Here is an 18003-nt window from a genome sequence, read left to right on the forward strand (position 1 = left end):
CGTACGAATACGTACTTTGCAGTTAACAGCTTCCTCGGAAGTGCTCTTCTTTTAGCACCGTGGCGAGACATTAATATCGGAATCTGGCTTCTCACTGACTGTCGGAGTTGTGAAAGCAAATTTGTAACATTTTGTGTTGTAGCAATGTTGGGTGTGATGTCTCTCGGCACTGCAAGCGGTGCACCATCAACCAGTTCGGCCAACGAAGTTTGTCAATCTTCTTCGGGAGTTGTTCTAATGCCCAAAAGCACCCACGGTAAATTGTCAACCCAGTTAGCCGTTGACGTTGCGCGCGCCACAAGAGCGCTTTTTAAATGCCCGTGGAATCGCTCCACAAGGCCATTGGCCTGGGGATGAAAAGACTTTGTTAGGTGCAGTTTAATACCGAGGAGCTTGTTAACAGCTGACCAGAGTTCGGAGGTAAACTGAGGTCCTCGATCCGACGTTGAATCGGAAGGTATGTCAAACCGACAATCCAAGCGCTGTTGAAAACTTTGGCGCAGGTCAAAGCTGTTGCATACGGCATGGGTATGGCTTCTGGCCACCGGGTGACACGGTCCACGACAGTAAAAAGGTATGTGAAACCTTGGTACTGTGACAAGGGGCCCACTATCTTAACGTTCAAATAAGCGAATCGTACATAAACAAAAGGGTAGTCTTTAATCGGAGCTCGTACATGGCGTTGTACTTTGGAGCGTTGGCAAGAAAGACACTGCCGCGCCCAATTTCCTACATCATTCTGCATTCCATGCCACACGTAGCGTTGTGTAATGAGCTTTTTAGACCTCCTCACCGATGGATGAGAAATGTCATGCAGTGTGTGAAAGACGTGGTTGCGCCATGCTGTCGGCACTACAGGTCGCGGTTATCGACGGCCGATAATCTGCCATTTCTTGTTCATTTGCTCGTTGTGCTGCAGAAAGAGATTTGGGATCAAAGTGTATTGCAGAAGGTTGGATCTCCGCTACTTAAGATCGGAAAAGCGACATCCCGCAGATCTGTGCTAAATTACGATATGTAAGAAAGATGTCGTTGTTGACGACTCGACCAAGGATTGGAACATTTTGTGAAAGCAAATGTGAGCCGTTTGTGATTAGTGAAAACCGTACGACCTTCAAGGAAGTATCTGAAATGACGTACCGCCATGTGGGCGATTTATTCATTTTTATATTACGTTGCGAGTTTTTGGTCACGATGCATATCTTGTTCACAAAAATAAATTTCTATGGCATTCTTCTAGGATTCTGTAGGTTATATTTCATAATTTCTTTAACACTGTTCACTACGTAGGTTGGCAAAACGAAAAGTAAAGAACACTCGTACTTGTCGTGGCTCTAAATATGTTTGGATAAACCGTTCTAATCAGGACACCAACGTGCTTTCGGCTTGGTAATTTGTTGTGGTCAACTCCTCACTAACAGAATATATAGGTCTAAAATAACCACAATTCCACGCTTGGTACGCCATCAAACTAAGCAAGATGGAGACAATAACATGAATTATGTGAGCTGCTGACAGATGGTCAATGTTTTTGCATAGTTGGTCTAATCAGTGAAGCTTAGTGTGACTCAGGTCGAAACAGTAGCCGTCTGTTTGCACATCACATAAGGCAATAAAACTATAGTTAGCGAACTCAGGGGAATTCCTTTTGTAAAATTGTACAAAAAAGATAAAGAGTGTTCGTTCAGTGAATGTTTCCTAATGGTTTAGCTGTCAATTGATTAAAAAGAATTCAACAACAACAGGTTTTATGCAAACTATAAAAAGGCGCAAAATCACGGCTTAGATTTCTTTGAAAGTTATTTTATTTATAATGGTCGATTTTTGACGCCTTATGTATCGTCAAGGCAAATTGCAACAGAATGATTCCCAGAGTCACTTAATAAGCATTGTCGATGTGTTGAAAATTTTAGAGACGATGTCGGGAATTGCGCTAATAAAATAAACTTTCATGGAAATCATACGATTATTGTCGTGTTAAAGTTATTTGTAATTGTGTATATTAAACATGTTGCGAAACATCAGAAAACTCTCTGATTTGAAGGAGGGTGAATACTGCTCTGTAATGAACGCCTTGTTTTCCCACACTATAGGTCGATAAGAAACTGGTTGATTTGAAAAGTATGGGGACAAAAAATAACAAAATGGGCGAAAAATATTCCCAAGCTTTATTTGTAAACAACACATGTAAAGCAATATTTCAATGTCTACAGTGTCACTGTCAGTTAAAGATCTTGGTCAATAATTTCGTCACCAACGAAACCGGCGTTTTCGAGTTCCAGTTTTATCGGGTTGTCTTCATCGTGAGTCGGATTTATCAACAATTCAGTCTCTGAATTTGCCAATCGTTTGTACACCTTATACAATATATTGGTCAAACGCCCTACATAACATGGCCTACAAAATTACAAGCTGTTACAGTCGGCGAGACTTTATTAGCCGTTACATATGTAAGATTTCATAAAATAGAAATCGTAATTTGTTAAAATATAAAATGTGCAACTATACAATTAAGGCGTTCAATCCTTGTGATTTACCCAATATTCCATTTGCGTTAATCTATTGACTCTTAAAGAAATCCATACAATCATTCTCCATACAAATTCATGTACTATTTATGCCCTTAAATTGTTACTTTACCTGCAATGCCCCAAATACGAGCAGTAGGACCACCACGATTCCTGAAAGCACGTAAAGCAACAACATTTCAATTCTGGTTCTGCCAGACGCTGACGGTTCTTTCTTTTTCTCCCTCATCCTCGAAACAAAGTTTGGCGGAAGTTCTAAACCGAAAGTTTGTCACATGCCAGTTGGGGTAATTAGATTAGATTATTAGATAAAAATAATTAGATTATTCAACAATGTCGCATGATTTGTATTTGTAAATCAATATCCATTATTACACAAAAGGTTTATGATAGCTTTGGTTGTAAATGTCTACGCTAAATCCACGCTTTTTACACTAAAATAAAAATTTGCAAAGTAGTTTTTACCAACGCAGTTTCCATCTTGCAGGTCCATGTATGCTGGACAAGTACATTGAAAACTACCGACTGTGTTTTGACATTCCATGTAATCACCGGTGCAAGGTTTCTTCTGTGGGTCGCTACATTCGTCAATGTCTGAAAGGCAAAAGCGTTTGAATAAATCTTAACTGAAGCCAACCAGCAAAACCCTGATAAACCACTTTAAACAATGGATGGTGGTATAGGTGTGACATGCACATACTGGACTGTATTTACATCATTACTATTAAAGGGTTACGGAAATCCCCAATACTCCGTGATATTTGTGATGAATGAAAGGCGAACTAAACTTAAGGATAACGTGTGTTGTCCATCAGATGTTTAATTTTTTTTGTTGTTTCATGTTGGTGAGGCCTGAAATATTTTATCAAAAAATATGATATTGGTGGTTCTTGATATCATTCTTTACATATTCAGTTGAATATTTCGTTTCAAATCACCAGTAGCCGAACAAGCAAACATAAGCAAGTTTAATTCTTACCAACGCAAGTCCTTCCATCCCCGTCCATTCCTTCATTGCAGAAGCATTTGTACGAACCGACGATGTTTTCGCAAGTTGCGTTGACAGCGCACCCGGTATTTCCTTTCTGGCACTCGTTAACATCTGTTCAACAAAATATAACAAGCTAATATTTCTGAAATAATGCATAATTTTTCCATGCTAAAGTCGCCCGCATTACAAACGCTTAACTTGGCTATTACAGCTATTACTTTGCATGTGCTGACAAAAGTCTCCAAAATTGTTCAATGCTTTACATATTGAAAAATTGTAAACTGTTTTTTTTTTAAAAACTAACATTAACTAACAAATAACGATCACTATTTTGTTACTACGAAACAGAACATATCCCCAATTGAGACACGAAGCCAGTTACACAAGTACATGAATAATTTTCTTTAGTGTTGACACATATGGTGTTGTCTGGGCAAGTTTATAGCTACCCCCCCCAAAAAAAAAACTTTTTTATTAACTATGGTTTCCTACAATTAAAAGCAAGGAATCTGTATCATGAATGCTTGACTGAATTCAAGGGGCATGAACTACTTCCTTGTTTGATGCACTCGTCAACGTCTGGAAAAACAAACAGGGACTTTTTTGTATTTTACTGTTGATAACCACCAAGAAATGGCTAAGGAGATACGATATTACTACAGAAAATATGTACCTTGATCACAACATAGACCGCTCCACCTTGGTTGACCTAAACAACCTGTAGCATTCGCAGTGGCGCCATTGTAACAAACCACTTCACAACTCTCAATTTCCTGTAGAGTCGGACATTCCTTCCCTCCACACGTGTTATCAGTGATCACTGATCTGTTCCTGACTTTGTTGTTCGTCACACCACATGTTTGTGGACAAACGCTCCAGTTTTCCCAATCCGATACAGTGCAGTTCACTAAAACCAAAAACAAATTTAGGCATTGGAGATATCGTTCAACGTTAAGTGTGACTTGTGATAAAGTTGAAATACTTGAAGTTGGATCTTGTGGTAAATTTGTATATAAAAATAGTACTTACTGATGAACTGCTCTGGTGAGAGACTGAATGTTAAGCAACTCTATTTGCACGAGATTTCGCGAGTGATATGTTCAAGGAAGTAAAATTTAATTAAGTTCGCGTTCCAGTTCACAAGACTGCGTTTTGTTGCCAGCAAGCCCTCGTTGCGAACGGACACTAAAAGACTACAGTCAGAAGAAGATGCCAAAAAGTCACTAAACGAGTTTTTAATTTCCCAACAAGCTACATAATACATTTAAATTTTTGTCGAAATATGATTTATCCATCGCAAACAAGTATATATGCAAAGGAGTTTTGACATCTTACCATCTTGTTGAATTTAGTTTTTATGGAGAAGAACATATTACGGGCCAAGTTTCTAATCTTGCGATTATCATTCTGCTCGATTTTACGTAGCTTTGATTTCTTATTAAATAAAATCTGCTGGATTTCTTTCGTTACCGTGGCGTAGAAAATGCTTGAGGCCGACACCGAATTGCAAACTTATTGTGCAAACCAAACTATATTTTTTGCTGCCTTTTTAAGTTGGAAAAGTTTCAAACTAGTGGACAAATGCCTCCGGTCAAACAGTTAAAGCAATGATATCTCAAGTAATTTTAATCCGAGTGTGCAGACAAGTGTGGGGACTAAAACCTATAAAAAGAAATTTCTTGTGTTTTAATGGATGACTTTGGTTTGCCGCTTTACGTGAACAAAAATAACGTTATTATTACTATTGTAACCGACGTTTCGTCCACCATCCGGCGAGACTTCCTGAGTGTCTTGTACAACTATATACACTTTATTTTTCGCATACACTTTATTTTCGTAAAGTTTCTAAGTAGTAAACGAAACATTTGATCACACAAATAAATTTTTAAGAATGGGTCATGGCATCAACAAATGGATCCAAACCACTTCCTACCTTCACAAATCCAACCAAATTAAATATCGACAACGCCTAAAGATATTATGTAACGAAAGCGGTAAAATTCCCTAAAATGTGGTTGCATACAATTTAATAACATCCAGAATTTTGCGTAGAACTAGGCTCGTGACTTGTGCAGGACTTGGTTCGTGACATGTTGCCAGACAAATTCAAGGCGTCGTTGTTTCCAGACGTGTGTCATATGGTTTGGCTTCATTTGAATTGTAATTCATAACTCAAATTCCGTCTTTTCTTTGGCAAAGAAGATTCGAAGGAATTATGACTCATTGTTTAAACTCTTTTAAAAACTAACGCGGGCAAGTTGGTGGTTAGTTCATGTGTTTGAGCAAGACTTATCACAAATTACAAGCAGCAAAAGTTATGTTGAGAATTCTTTGCGTTTGCCTGTGTTTGCTTGTAATTATTCACGGGACATCGTCATGGTAAGTACATCCAAAATTGTATTGATTTTATTTGTACATTGTTTTAATATGTATAGATGCAAATAAAAACCACATTAGGGATTCTAAGTTGTACTCTCCTAAAGGCGCTTGCAATCAGCGTAAATAAACCGGATGAAGAAAGTTTGCTTGTTACTGGCATATACATCGAACTTAATTACCTGATTTTGTAGTTGTGCGGAGTGAGGTTAATGATGTTTCTGTAAATCTGCCGTCAAATAGAAATACGAACTTCAGCAAAATGTTCATTTGCAGGTTGTTTTGGAATAGACGAAGAAGACGGGAATGTAGTACCACTCCTTGTCAATGGAGGTGGGCAAGCTGCTCACGACCTTGTGGAGGTGGATTGCAATCTCCAACAATCACTCGGAGAAAGGGACGGTGCGGTTCCTGCAGCTTGCCGAGCCCGAGATCATGTAACACCCACGGTTGTTCAGGTAATGACATAAAGAACCGATTTCTCCTTATTTGTTGTTGAGTAGAATTGATGAAACTGATCAATGTGATTACCGAACCATGTTGGTTTGTTGATATTTTCGCCAATAAGTTACAGCGATACAGATATTAGCTGCATTCCGTTGAACGCACTGTCACGACAAATCAGTTCACATCAGTGCAGCAGGTGGCTGACTACAGTCATGTCGCAAACTGGCCAGACCATTTCACTTTGTGGTGACTTTGCAGGTGGTGGAGGTGGTGGAGGTGGGAGAGTCCACCTACAGACAAAGAAAGAGTGATGTGAAGTCTGACCTTTAAATCACAACCTGGAAAGACCCTCATTTTTTTTCATCATTGCATCTTATATGATTTATCATCTAATTAAGCTTGCCATTATCAGTCCATCGATTTTAGTTTATAAAAATCTATTAAGTAAATTGACAAACTCGAACTCTGCGCAGGATGTGGTCTAATTCTCAAAAAATGGATATTTTATGAGCATCCAACTGATTGTAACGAAATTTCAGCTCTCTCATTTTACAGTTCATATATCGCCGTGAAACAGTTTTAATCTTAATGCATTGTGATGAAGTTAAACTCGATAATAAATATGCTGGAAATGTAACAATTTTAAGGAAAATGTTTTTATCTACTCAAAGGTTGGTTGCCCACGAAAAGTTGAAACATAGTACGCTACACTGCTGTAAAAGAACTTTTTTCCGAAAAACAATGACAACTGTTTAATGCGAGTTCTCAAAAAAATGCCCTAAACCATACGTCCATGTGTGCAGTGGTTTTTGAGACATCGCAGTTTAGGAAAGTTTGTGGTGTATGAAAAAGCAGATATAATATATATTTTTCTCATCGTACAGGGACACAGGATATCCTGGCCCCGAATCCCGATCAGGTTTCCTTCTGCGTATATGGGTCGGGCGCTAACCCGATGTTAATGGTCTGCAATTGTTGATCATTTACATATCCATAGAGCTATAGCTCCATCATGCGATCGGTTTATTTTTGACAATATGTCGGCAATTTTGCAACAGAGCGTAAAATATGATATGTCTGACAGGTTTTCTCCAACAACCTCCAGCGCTTGGATTCCACAAATTTAGGTGCTTTCTGTGACCACATTAGAACGAATTTTCCGTGTTATTAGATGGCAATGTAAGAACTACGTTTTGCTTTGTTAATTTTTGGCCAATGTCATGAGGGTTATGTGCGTTTACGGTTGGGCAGCACTGTTGAGGTTTACTACCAATCTCACCCCATAAACCAAATCTACAATCTATGGGACACGGACGAGTATTGCACGAATAATACGAACATGGAAAGCTAAAACAATAACCCTTACAGGATTCCTGTGCCAATTTCATGCGATGTCATAGGTTTGTTCTCCGCCGCATCTTGTTGAGCATGTTCCAACGCTGAACAAAGAACGCCACACATACGACTGGCAGCAGCTCATTTTACAGCTTTGCGACGAATCTCCGCAAAAAATATCTGCCTCCGCAAGAAGAGGATCGGGATCTAATACGGGTTCATGTCTGTGTTCCTATCCACAAGTCTTGGAGCATTGTCCCCAACTATTCCAAGAGCTCCAAGCACTGGAACACAAATGTATGACAGATTTCTAGACAACGATAAACCTACAGAGGATTATCATTTCTTGACAAAATAGTTCAACAAATGCTGAGTATAGTCATTGCAATTTAATAATCTGTTTTTCTGTCACAACAAACAACGTAACTTTATTCACCGACGTTTCGCCTGTTATCCAACAAGGCTTCCTCAGGGTAAATGGTGAATTAATCGGTGAATAAAGTTACGTTTTTTATTGTGTTAGAAGAACAGAATATTAAATTACAATATGCCTGGCAGCAACAGAAACATTATATAGTCATTACGTCCACACCACGTGTAGAATATTAATCATTATGTATTGACAACTATCGCTGCATCTTAGACTACAGTGTTTGCTACTCATCAAATCCCCTTGTTTTGTCTGTTAATAAGTTTTGTTTTGCCTTTCTTGTTAGACACCAACATGTTGACAACGACTTTAATTTATAGTGCAGCAACAATGATTGTGGCTCGGGGCCTGCAATTTACAAACTCCACTCTCCACTCCTCCTTGTCATACCAGAATATTGGATTCCATTACATGTTCGTGAGCAGCTTTCCATTTCCATTCACATGATGAGGTATCACATATCCCAGAAGTTTGAAGCCACCTGTAATAATTGATGAAATGCTCATGGTTTGGTGCTTTAGTAAATTTCTGTAAGCATCACTTCATATTGCGTTTATAGTATAAAGTAGAACCTTTCTAGATTATTAACTTATGATCCTGATGTAGGTTGGTATTGCAGGTGGAAAGACAATGCTCAGTACAGGGCTACATTCTGGCAAAATTAAGGAACAAGTCCTTCTTAGGTTTATTGTATCGATTTTTAGTTGATAGGTTTAAACGTGTAATAGCATAGCGTTCTAAATGTTTTGCCATTTTTAACGTTTGAAGTGTAAATAATCATTGAAAAATTTGTCAAACTTCCACGTAAGTTTTTAATCATCGACTTCAAACGATAGAAGACTTACCATGAAAAACCTTGAATAAAGGAAGGAAAGCAAATGTAAACGTAAACTGCTTTGAAATTTAGCATTACTGTTCATATATTTCTGCTCCGACTTGCCAAAATATTTTTGGAACACTACTTGATCTAGCTGGGTGATTGATGAGCCACCCTTTTTCCAAAGAAACATTTCCAGAGCTTGCCTGAGGTTCTTCTGGAGTTCTCTGGGTTACATTTTCCGACGACGAAATAGACAAAACGACGAAAAGCATTTTTGCGAACCTACGTTATTTTCGCAAGTTGCGTTGACAGCGCACCTGGCATTTTCTTGCTGGCACTCGTTAACATCTGTTCCACAAAATGGAGCGAGCAAATATTTCTGAAATAATGTATGCAATTTCTTTACAAATGCTTAACTTAGCGATTTTAGCTATTACTTTGGGGCTGTCAAAACAGCGTCCAAGATTGTTAAATTATTTACATCATTGAAAAAGTTGAACTGTATTTTTCATACCGACCATGAACGATCACTATTTTGTCAGTACGAACGAGAAAAAAGCCCCAATTGAGACACGAAGCCAGTTAGACATGGACATGAATAATTTCCTTTAGTGTTGACACATATGGTGTTGTCTGGGCAGGTAGCAGTGTTTACTTCACACTCGTTAATATCTGCACGAATAAAATATATAATTTTGAACTAGTATCATTATCTGTGGTGACCTACAATTAAAAATAAGAAACTTATATCATGAATTCTTGCTCTTTTTTGTCGTCTAACTTAAAATTGCTGTAAACATTTTGTAAGGGTTTTGTATTCACTGAAGGAAGGACCAGTGGCACACCTGAGCAGACTGTTCCAATTTTTAAAAATACAGGCTCGCATAAGCAAAGAAAACCTCCTTCAGTGTCAACACATCGACCGTTTTGGTGGCAATTTGAAATATGGTTTGTGCATTTATCTACATCTGTATCATACTTTTTTGAATTTGTGGTTGTTCGAGACAAATGTGTTTGTTAAACTAAAGTTTTATTGCATGGACGCTATGAACAAGCCACATAGTGAATGCTTAAACACTAAATAACTAATTTGGAAGTAAACATGTTTTTTCAAAAAGTTTCGGTGTTTTTCACAATGAAATGCAACACGAGCCAAAAACCTACTTCCTCATTCCATGTTGCTGTTTTTATTGAAGCCTGGATCGCAATCACATCTATAACGTGTGTTGGAACAGACTGAATTCAAGGGGCATGAACTACTTCCTTGTTGGGTGCACTCGTCAACGTCTGGAAAAGCAAACAGTGACGTTTTTGTATTTCACTGTTGATAACCACCAAGAAATGGCTAAGGAGATACGATTTTGCTACAGAAAATATGTACCTTGATCACAACACAGACCGCTCCACCCTGGTTGGCATAAACAACCTGTAGCAGCCGCAGTGGCTCCATTGTAACAAATCACTTTACAACTCTGTATTCCTGCAGGATAGGACAATCCTCCCCTCCACACGTGTTATTAGTCATCACTGATCTGTTCCTGACTTTGTAGTTCGTCACACCACATGTTTGTGGACAAGTGCCCCAGTTTTCTTAATCCGATACAGCACAGTTCATTAAAACCAAAAACAAATTTAGGCATTGGGGATATCGTTCAACGTTAAGTGTCACTTGTGATAAAGTTGAAATACTTGAAGTTGGATCTTGTGGTAAATTTGTATATATATATGGTACTTGCTGGTGAACTGTTCTGGTGAGAGACTGAATGTTAAGCAACTCTATTTGCACGAGATTTCGCGAGTGATATGTTCAAGGAAGTAAAATTTAATTAAGTTCGCGTTCCAGTTCACAAGACTGCGTTTTGGTGCCAGCAAGCCCTCGTTGCCAACGGACACTAAAAGACTAAAGTCAGAAGAAGTTAAGATGCAAAAAAGTCACTAAACGAGTTTTTAATTTCCCAACAAGCTACATAATACATTTAAATTTTTGTTGAAATATGATTTATCCACCACAAACAAGTATATATGCAAAGGAGTTTTGGCATCTTACCATCTTGTTGAATTTAGTTTTTATGGAGAAGAACATATTACGGGCCAAGTTTCTAATCTTGCGATTTTCCTTCTGCTCGATTTTACGTAGCTTTGATTTCTTATTAAATAAAATCTGCTGGATTTCTTTCGTTACCGTGGCGTAGAAAATGCTTGGGGCCGACACCGAATTGCAAACTTATTGTGCAAACCAAACTATATTTTTTGCTGCCTTTTTAAGTCGGAAAAGTTTCAAACTAGTGGACAAATGCCTCCGGTCAAACAGTTAAAGCAATGATATCTCAAGTAATTTTAATCCGAGTGTGCAGACAAGTGTGGGGACTAAAACCTATGAAAATAAATTTCTTGTGTTTTAATGGATGACTTTGGTTTGCCGCTTTACGTGAACAAAAATAACGTTATTATTACTATTGTAACCGACGTTTCGTCCACCATCCGACGAGACTTCCTGAGTGTCTTGTACAACTATATACACTTTATTTTTCGCATACACTTTATTTTCGTAAAGTACTAAACGAAACATTTGATCACACAAATAAATTTTTAAGAATGGGTCATGGCATCAACAAATGGATCCAAACCACTTCCTACCTTCACAAATCCAACCAAATTAAATATCGACAACGCCTAAAGATATTATGTAACAAAAGCGGTAAAATTCCTTAAAAAAATGTGGTTGCATTCAATTTAATAACATCCAGAATTTTGCGTACAACTTGGCTCGTGACTTGTGCAGGACTTGGTTCGTGACATGTTCAAGGCGTCGTTGTTTCCAGACGTGTGTCATATGTTTGGCTTCATTTGAATTGTAATTCATAACTCAAATTCCGTCTTTTCTTTGGCAAAGAAGATTCGAAGAAATTATGACTCATTGTTTAAACTCTTTTAAAAACTAACGCGGGCAAGTTGGTGTTTAGTTCATGTGTTTGAGCAAGACTTATCACAAATTACAAGCAGCAAAAGTTATGTTGAGAACTCTTTGCGTTTGCCTATGTTTGCTTGTAATTATTCACGGGACATCGTCATGGTAAGTACATCCAAAATTGTATTGATTTTATTTGTACATTGTTTTAATATGTATAGATGCAAATAAAAACCACATTAGGGTTTCTAAGTTGTACTCTCCTAAAGGCGCTTGCAATCAGCGTAAATAAACCGGATGAAGAAAGTTTGCTTGTTACTGGCATATACATCGAACTTAATTACCTGATTTTGTAGTTGTGCGGAGTGAGGTTAATGATGTTTCTGTAAATCTGCCGTCAAATAAAAATACGAACTTCAGCAAAATGTTCATTTGCAGGTTGTTTTGGAATAGACGAAGAAGACGGGAATGTAGTACCACTCCTTGTCAATGGAGGTGGGCAAGCTGCTCACGACCTTGTGGAGGTGGATTGCAATCTCCAACAATTACTCGGAGAAAGGGACGGTGCGGTTCCTGCAGCTTGCCGAGCCCGAGATCATGTAACACCCACGGTTGTTCAGGTAATGACATAAAGAACCGGTTTCTCCTTATTTGTTGTTGAGTAGAATTGATGAAACTGATCAATGTGATTACCAAACCATGTTGGTTTGTTGATATTTTCGCCAATAAGTTACAGCGATACAGATATTAGCTGCATTCCGTTGAGCGCACTGTCACGACGAATCAGTTCACATCAGTGCAGCTGGTGGCTGACTACAGTCATGTCGCAAACTGGCCAGACCATTTCACTTTGTGGTGACTTTGCAGGTGGTGGAGGTGGTAGAGGTGGTGGAGGTGGTGGAGGTGGGAGAGTCCACCTACAGCCAAAGAGAGACTGATGTGAAGTCTGACCTTTAAATCACAACCTGGAAAGACCCTCATTTTTTTTCATCATTGCATCTTATATGATTTATCATCTAATTAAGCGTGCCATTATCAGTCCATCGATTTTAGTTTACAAAAATCTATTAAGTAAATTGACAAATTCGAAATCTGCGCAGGATGTGGTCTAATTCTCAAAATATGGGTATTTTATGAGCATCCAACTGATTGTAACGAAATTTCAGCTCTCTCATTTTACAGTTCATATATCGCCATGAAACAGTTTTAATCTTAATGCATTGTGATGAAGTTAAACTCGATAATAAATATGCTGGAAATGTAAAAGTTTTAAGGAAAATGTTTTTATCTACTCAAAGGTTGGTTGCCCACGAAAAGTTGAAACATAGTAGGCTACGCTGCTGTAAAACTATGAACTTTTTTCCGAAAAACAGTGACAACTGTTTAGAGCGAGTTCTCAAAAAAATGCCCTAAAGTTTGCAAACCATACGTCCATGTGTGCAGTGGTTTTTGAGACATCGCAGTTTAGGAAAGTTTGTGGTGTATGAAAAAGCGGCCTTGATATATATTTTTCTCATCGTACAGGGACACAGGATATCCTGGCCACGAATCCCGATCAGGTTTCCTTCAGCGTATATGGGTCGGGCGCTAACCCGATGTTAATGGTCTGCAATTGTTGATCATTTACATATCCATAGAGCTATAGCTCCATCATGCGATCGGTTTATTTTTGACAATATGTCGGCAATTTTGCAACAGAGCGTAAAATATGATATATCTGACAGGTTTTCTCCCACAACCTCCAGCGTTTGGATTCCACAAATTTAGGTGCTTTCTGTGACCACATTAGAACGAATTTTCCGTGTTATTAGATGGCAATGTAAGAACTACGTTTTGCTTTGTTAATTTTTGGCCAATGTCATGAGGGTGATGTGCGTTTAAGGTTGGGCAGCACTGTTGAGGTTTACTACCAATCTCACCCCATAAACCAAATCTACAATCTATGGGACACGGACGAGTATTGCACGAATAATAGGAACATGGAAAGCTAAAACAATAACCCTTACAGGATTCCTGTGCCAATTTCATGCGATGTCATAGCTTTGTTCTCCGCCGCATCTTGTTGAGCATGTTCCAACGCTGAACAAAGAACGCCACACATACGACTGGCAGCAGCTCATTTTACAGCTTTGCGACGAATCTCCGCAAAAAATATCTGCCTCCGCAAGAAGAGGATCGGGATCTAATACGGGTTCATGTCTGTGTTCCTATCCACAAGTCTTGGAGCATTGTCCCCAACTATTCCAAGAGCTCCAAGCACTGGAACACAAATGTATGACAGATTTCTAGACAACGATAAACCTACAGAGGATTATCATTTCTTAACAAAATAGTTCAACAAATGCTGAGTATAGTCATTGCAATTTAATAATCTGTTCTTCTGTCACAATAAACAACGTAACTTTATTCACCGACGTTTCGCCTGTTATCCAACAAGGCTTCCTCAGGGTAAATGGTGAATTAATCGGTGAATAAAGTTACGTTTTTTATTGTGCTAGAAGAACAGAATATTAAATTACAATATGCCTGGCAGCAACAGAAACATTATATAGTCATTACGTCCACACCACGTGTAGAATATTAATCATTATGTATTGACAACTATCGCTGCATCTTAGACTACAGTGTTTGCTACTCATCAAATCCCCTTGTTTTGTCTGTTAATAAGTTTTGTTTTGCCTTTCTTGTTAGACACCAACATGTTGACAACGACTTTAATTTATAGTGCAGCAACAATGATTGTGGCTCGGGGCCTGCAATTTACAAACTCCACTCTCCACTCCTCCTTGTCATACCAGAATATTGGATTCCATTACATGTTCGTGAGCAGCTTTCCATTTCCATTCACATGATGAGGTATCACATATCCCAGTAGTTTGAAGCCACCTGTAATAATTGATGAAATGCTCATGGTTTGGTGCTTTAGTAAATTTCTGTAAGCATCACTTCATATTGCGTTTATAGTATAAAGTAGAACCTTTCTAGATTATTAACTTATGATCCTGATGTAGGTTGGTATTGCAGGTGGAAAGACAATGCTCAGTACAGGGCTACATTCTGGCAAAATTAAGGAACAAGTCCTTCTTAGGTTTATTGTATCGATTTTTAGTTGATAGGTTTAAACGTGTAATAGCATAGCGTTCTAAATGTTTTGCCATTTTTAACGTTTGAAGTGTAAATAATCATTGAAAAATTTGTCAAACTTCCACGTAAGTTTTTAATCATCGACTTCAAACGATAGAAGACTTACCATGAAAAACCTTGAATAAAGGAAGGAAAGCAAATGTAAACGTAAACTGCTTTGAAATTTAGCATTACTGTTCATATATTTCTGCTCCGACTTGCCAAAATATTTTTGGAACACTACTTGGTCTAGCTGGGTGATTGATGAGCCACCCTTTTTCCAAAGAAACATTTCCAGAGCTTGCCTGAGGTTCTTCTAGAGTTCTCTGGGTTACATTTTACGACGACGAAATAGACAAAACGACGAAAAGCATTTTTGCGAACCTACGGTATTTTCGCAAGTTGCGTTGACAGCGCACCTGGCATTTCCTTGCTGGCACTCGTTAACACCTGTTCAACAAAATGGAGCGAGCAAATATTTCTGAAATAATGTATACAATTTCTTTACAAATGCTTAACATAGCGATTTTAGCTATTACTTTGGGGCTGTCAAAACAGACTCCAAAATTGTTAAATTATTTACATCATTGAAAAAGTTGAACTGTATTTTCATACCGACCAACGATCACTATTTTGTCAGTACGAACCAGAAAAAAGCCCCAATTGAGACACGAAGCCAGTTAGATATGGACATGAATAATTTCCTTTAGTGTTGACACATATGGTGTTGTCTGGGCAGGTAGCAGTGTTTACTTCACACTCGTTAATATCTGCACGAATAAAATATATAATTTTGAACTAGTATCATTATCTGTGGTGACCTACAATTAAAAATAAGGAACTTATATTGTGAATTCTTGCTCTTTTTTGTCGTCTAACTCAAAATTGCTGTAAACATTTTGTAAGGGTTTTGTATTCATTGAAGGAAGAACCAGTGGCACACCTGAGCAGACTGTTCCAATTTTAAAAATACAGGCTCGCATAAGCAAAGAAAACCTCCTTCAGTGTCAACACATCGACCGTTTTGGTGGCAATTTGAAATATGGTTTGTGCATTTATCTACATCTGTATCATACTTTTTTGAATTTGTGGTTGTTCGAGACAAATGTGTTTGTTAAACTAAAGTTTTATTGCATGGACGCTACGAACAAGCCTCATAGTGAATGCTTAAACACTAAATAACTAATTTGGAAGTAAACATATTTTTTCAAAAAGTTTCGGTGTTTTTCACAATGAAATGCAACACGAGCCAAAAACCTACTTCCTCATTCCATGTTGCTGTTTTTATTGAAGCCTGGGTCGCAATCACATCTATAACGTGTGTTGGAACAGACTGAATTCAAGGGGCATGAACTACTTCCTTGTTGGGTGCACTCGTCAACGTCTGGAAAAGCAAACAGTGACGTTTTTGTATTTCACTGTTGATAACCACCAAGAAATGGCTAAGGAGATACGATTTTGCTACAGAAAATATGTACCTTGATCACAACACAGACCGCTCCACCCTGGTTGGCATAAACAACCTGTAGCAGCCGCAGTGGCTCCATTGTAACAAATCACTTTACAACTCTGTATTCCTGCAGGATAGGACAATCCTCCCCTCCACACGTGTTATTAGTCATCACTGATCTGTTCCTGACTTTGTAGTTCGTCACACCACATGTTTGTGGACAAGTGCCCCAGTTTTCTTAATCCGATACAGCACAGTTCATTAAAACCAAAAACAAATTTAGGCATTGGGGATATCGTTCAACGTTAAGTGTCACTTGTGATAAAGTTGAAATACTTGAAGTTGGATCTTGTGGTAAATTTGTATATATATATGGTACTTGCTGGTGAACTGTTCTGGTGAGAGACTGAATGTTAAGCAACTCTATTTGCACGAGATTTCGCGAGTGATATGTTCAAGGAAGTAAAATTTAATTAAGTTCGCGTTCCAGTTCACAAGACTGCGTTTTGGTGCCAGCAAGCCCTCGTTGCCAACGGACACTAAAAGACTACAGTCAGAAGAAGTTAAGATGCAAAAAAGTCACTAAACGAGTTTTTAATTTCCCAACAAGCTACATAATACATTTAAATTTTTGTTGAAATATGATTTATCCACCACAAACAAGTATATATGCAAAGGAGTTTTGGCATCTTACCATCTTGTTGAATTTAGTTTTTATGGAGAAGAACATATTACGGGCCAAGTTTCTAATCTTGCGATTTTCCTTCTGCTCGATTTTACGTAGCTTTGATTTCTTATTAAATAAAATCTGCTGGATTTCTTTCGTTACCGTGGCGTAGAAAATGCTTGAGGCCGACACCGAATTGCAAACTTATTGTGCAAACCAAACTATATTTTTTGCTGCCTTTTTAAGTCGGAAAAGTTTCAAACTAGTGGACAAATGCCTCCGGTCAAACAGTTAAAGCAATGATATCTCAAGTAATTTTAATCCGAGTGTGCAGACAAGTGTGGGGACTAAAACCTATGAAAATAAATTTCTTGTGTTTTAATGGGTGACTTTGGTTTGCCGCTTTACGTGAACAAAAATAACGTTATTATTACTATTGTAACCGACGTTTCGTCCACCATCCGACGAGACTTCCTGAGTGTCTTGTACAACTATATACACTTTATTTTTCGCATACACTTTATTTTCGTAAAGTAGTAAACGAAACATTTGATCACACAAATAAATTTTTAAGAATGGGTCATGGCATCAACAAATGGATCCAAACCACTTCCTACCTTCACAAATCCAACCAAATTAAATATCGACAACGCCTAAAGATATTATGTAACAAAAGCGGTAAAATTCCTTAAAAAAATGTGGTTGCATTCAATTTAATAACATCCAGAATTTTGCGTACAACTTGGCTCGTGACTTGTGCAGGACTTGGTTCGTGACATGTTCAAGGCGTCGTTGTTTCCAGACGTGTGTCATATGTTTGGCTTCATTTGAATTGTAATTCATAACTCAAATTCCGTCTTTTCTTTGGCAAAGAAGATTCGAAGAAATTATGACTCATTGTTTAAACTCTTTTAAAAACTAACGCGGG

General features: G+C 38.1%; 1 protein-coding gene across 1 annotated transcript; it reads left to right on the plus strand.

Moving 5' to 3' along the window:
- The first annotated feature begins 11900 nt into the window (after positions 1–11900).
- On the plus strand, positions 11901–12972 carry LOC145908007 (uncharacterized). Its single transcript, XM_082995179.1, has 3 exons — positions 11901–12000; positions 12274–12455; positions 12703–12972. Exons 1-3 carry the CDS (start codon positions 11939–11941, stop codon positions 12771–12773), a joined length of 315 nt encoding a protein of 104 aa, XP_082851305.1. The 5' UTR covers positions 11901–11938; the 3' UTR covers positions 12774–12972.
- The last annotated feature ends 5031 nt before the right edge of the window (positions 12973–18003 follow it).

Source organism: Ascidia mentula, chromosome 7, assembly GCF_947561715.1.
Source record: "Ascidia mentula chromosome 7, kaAscMent1.1, whole genome shotgun sequence".
NCBI lineage: Eukaryota > Metazoa > Chordata > Ascidiacea > Phlebobranchia > Ascidiidae > Ascidia > Ascidia mentula.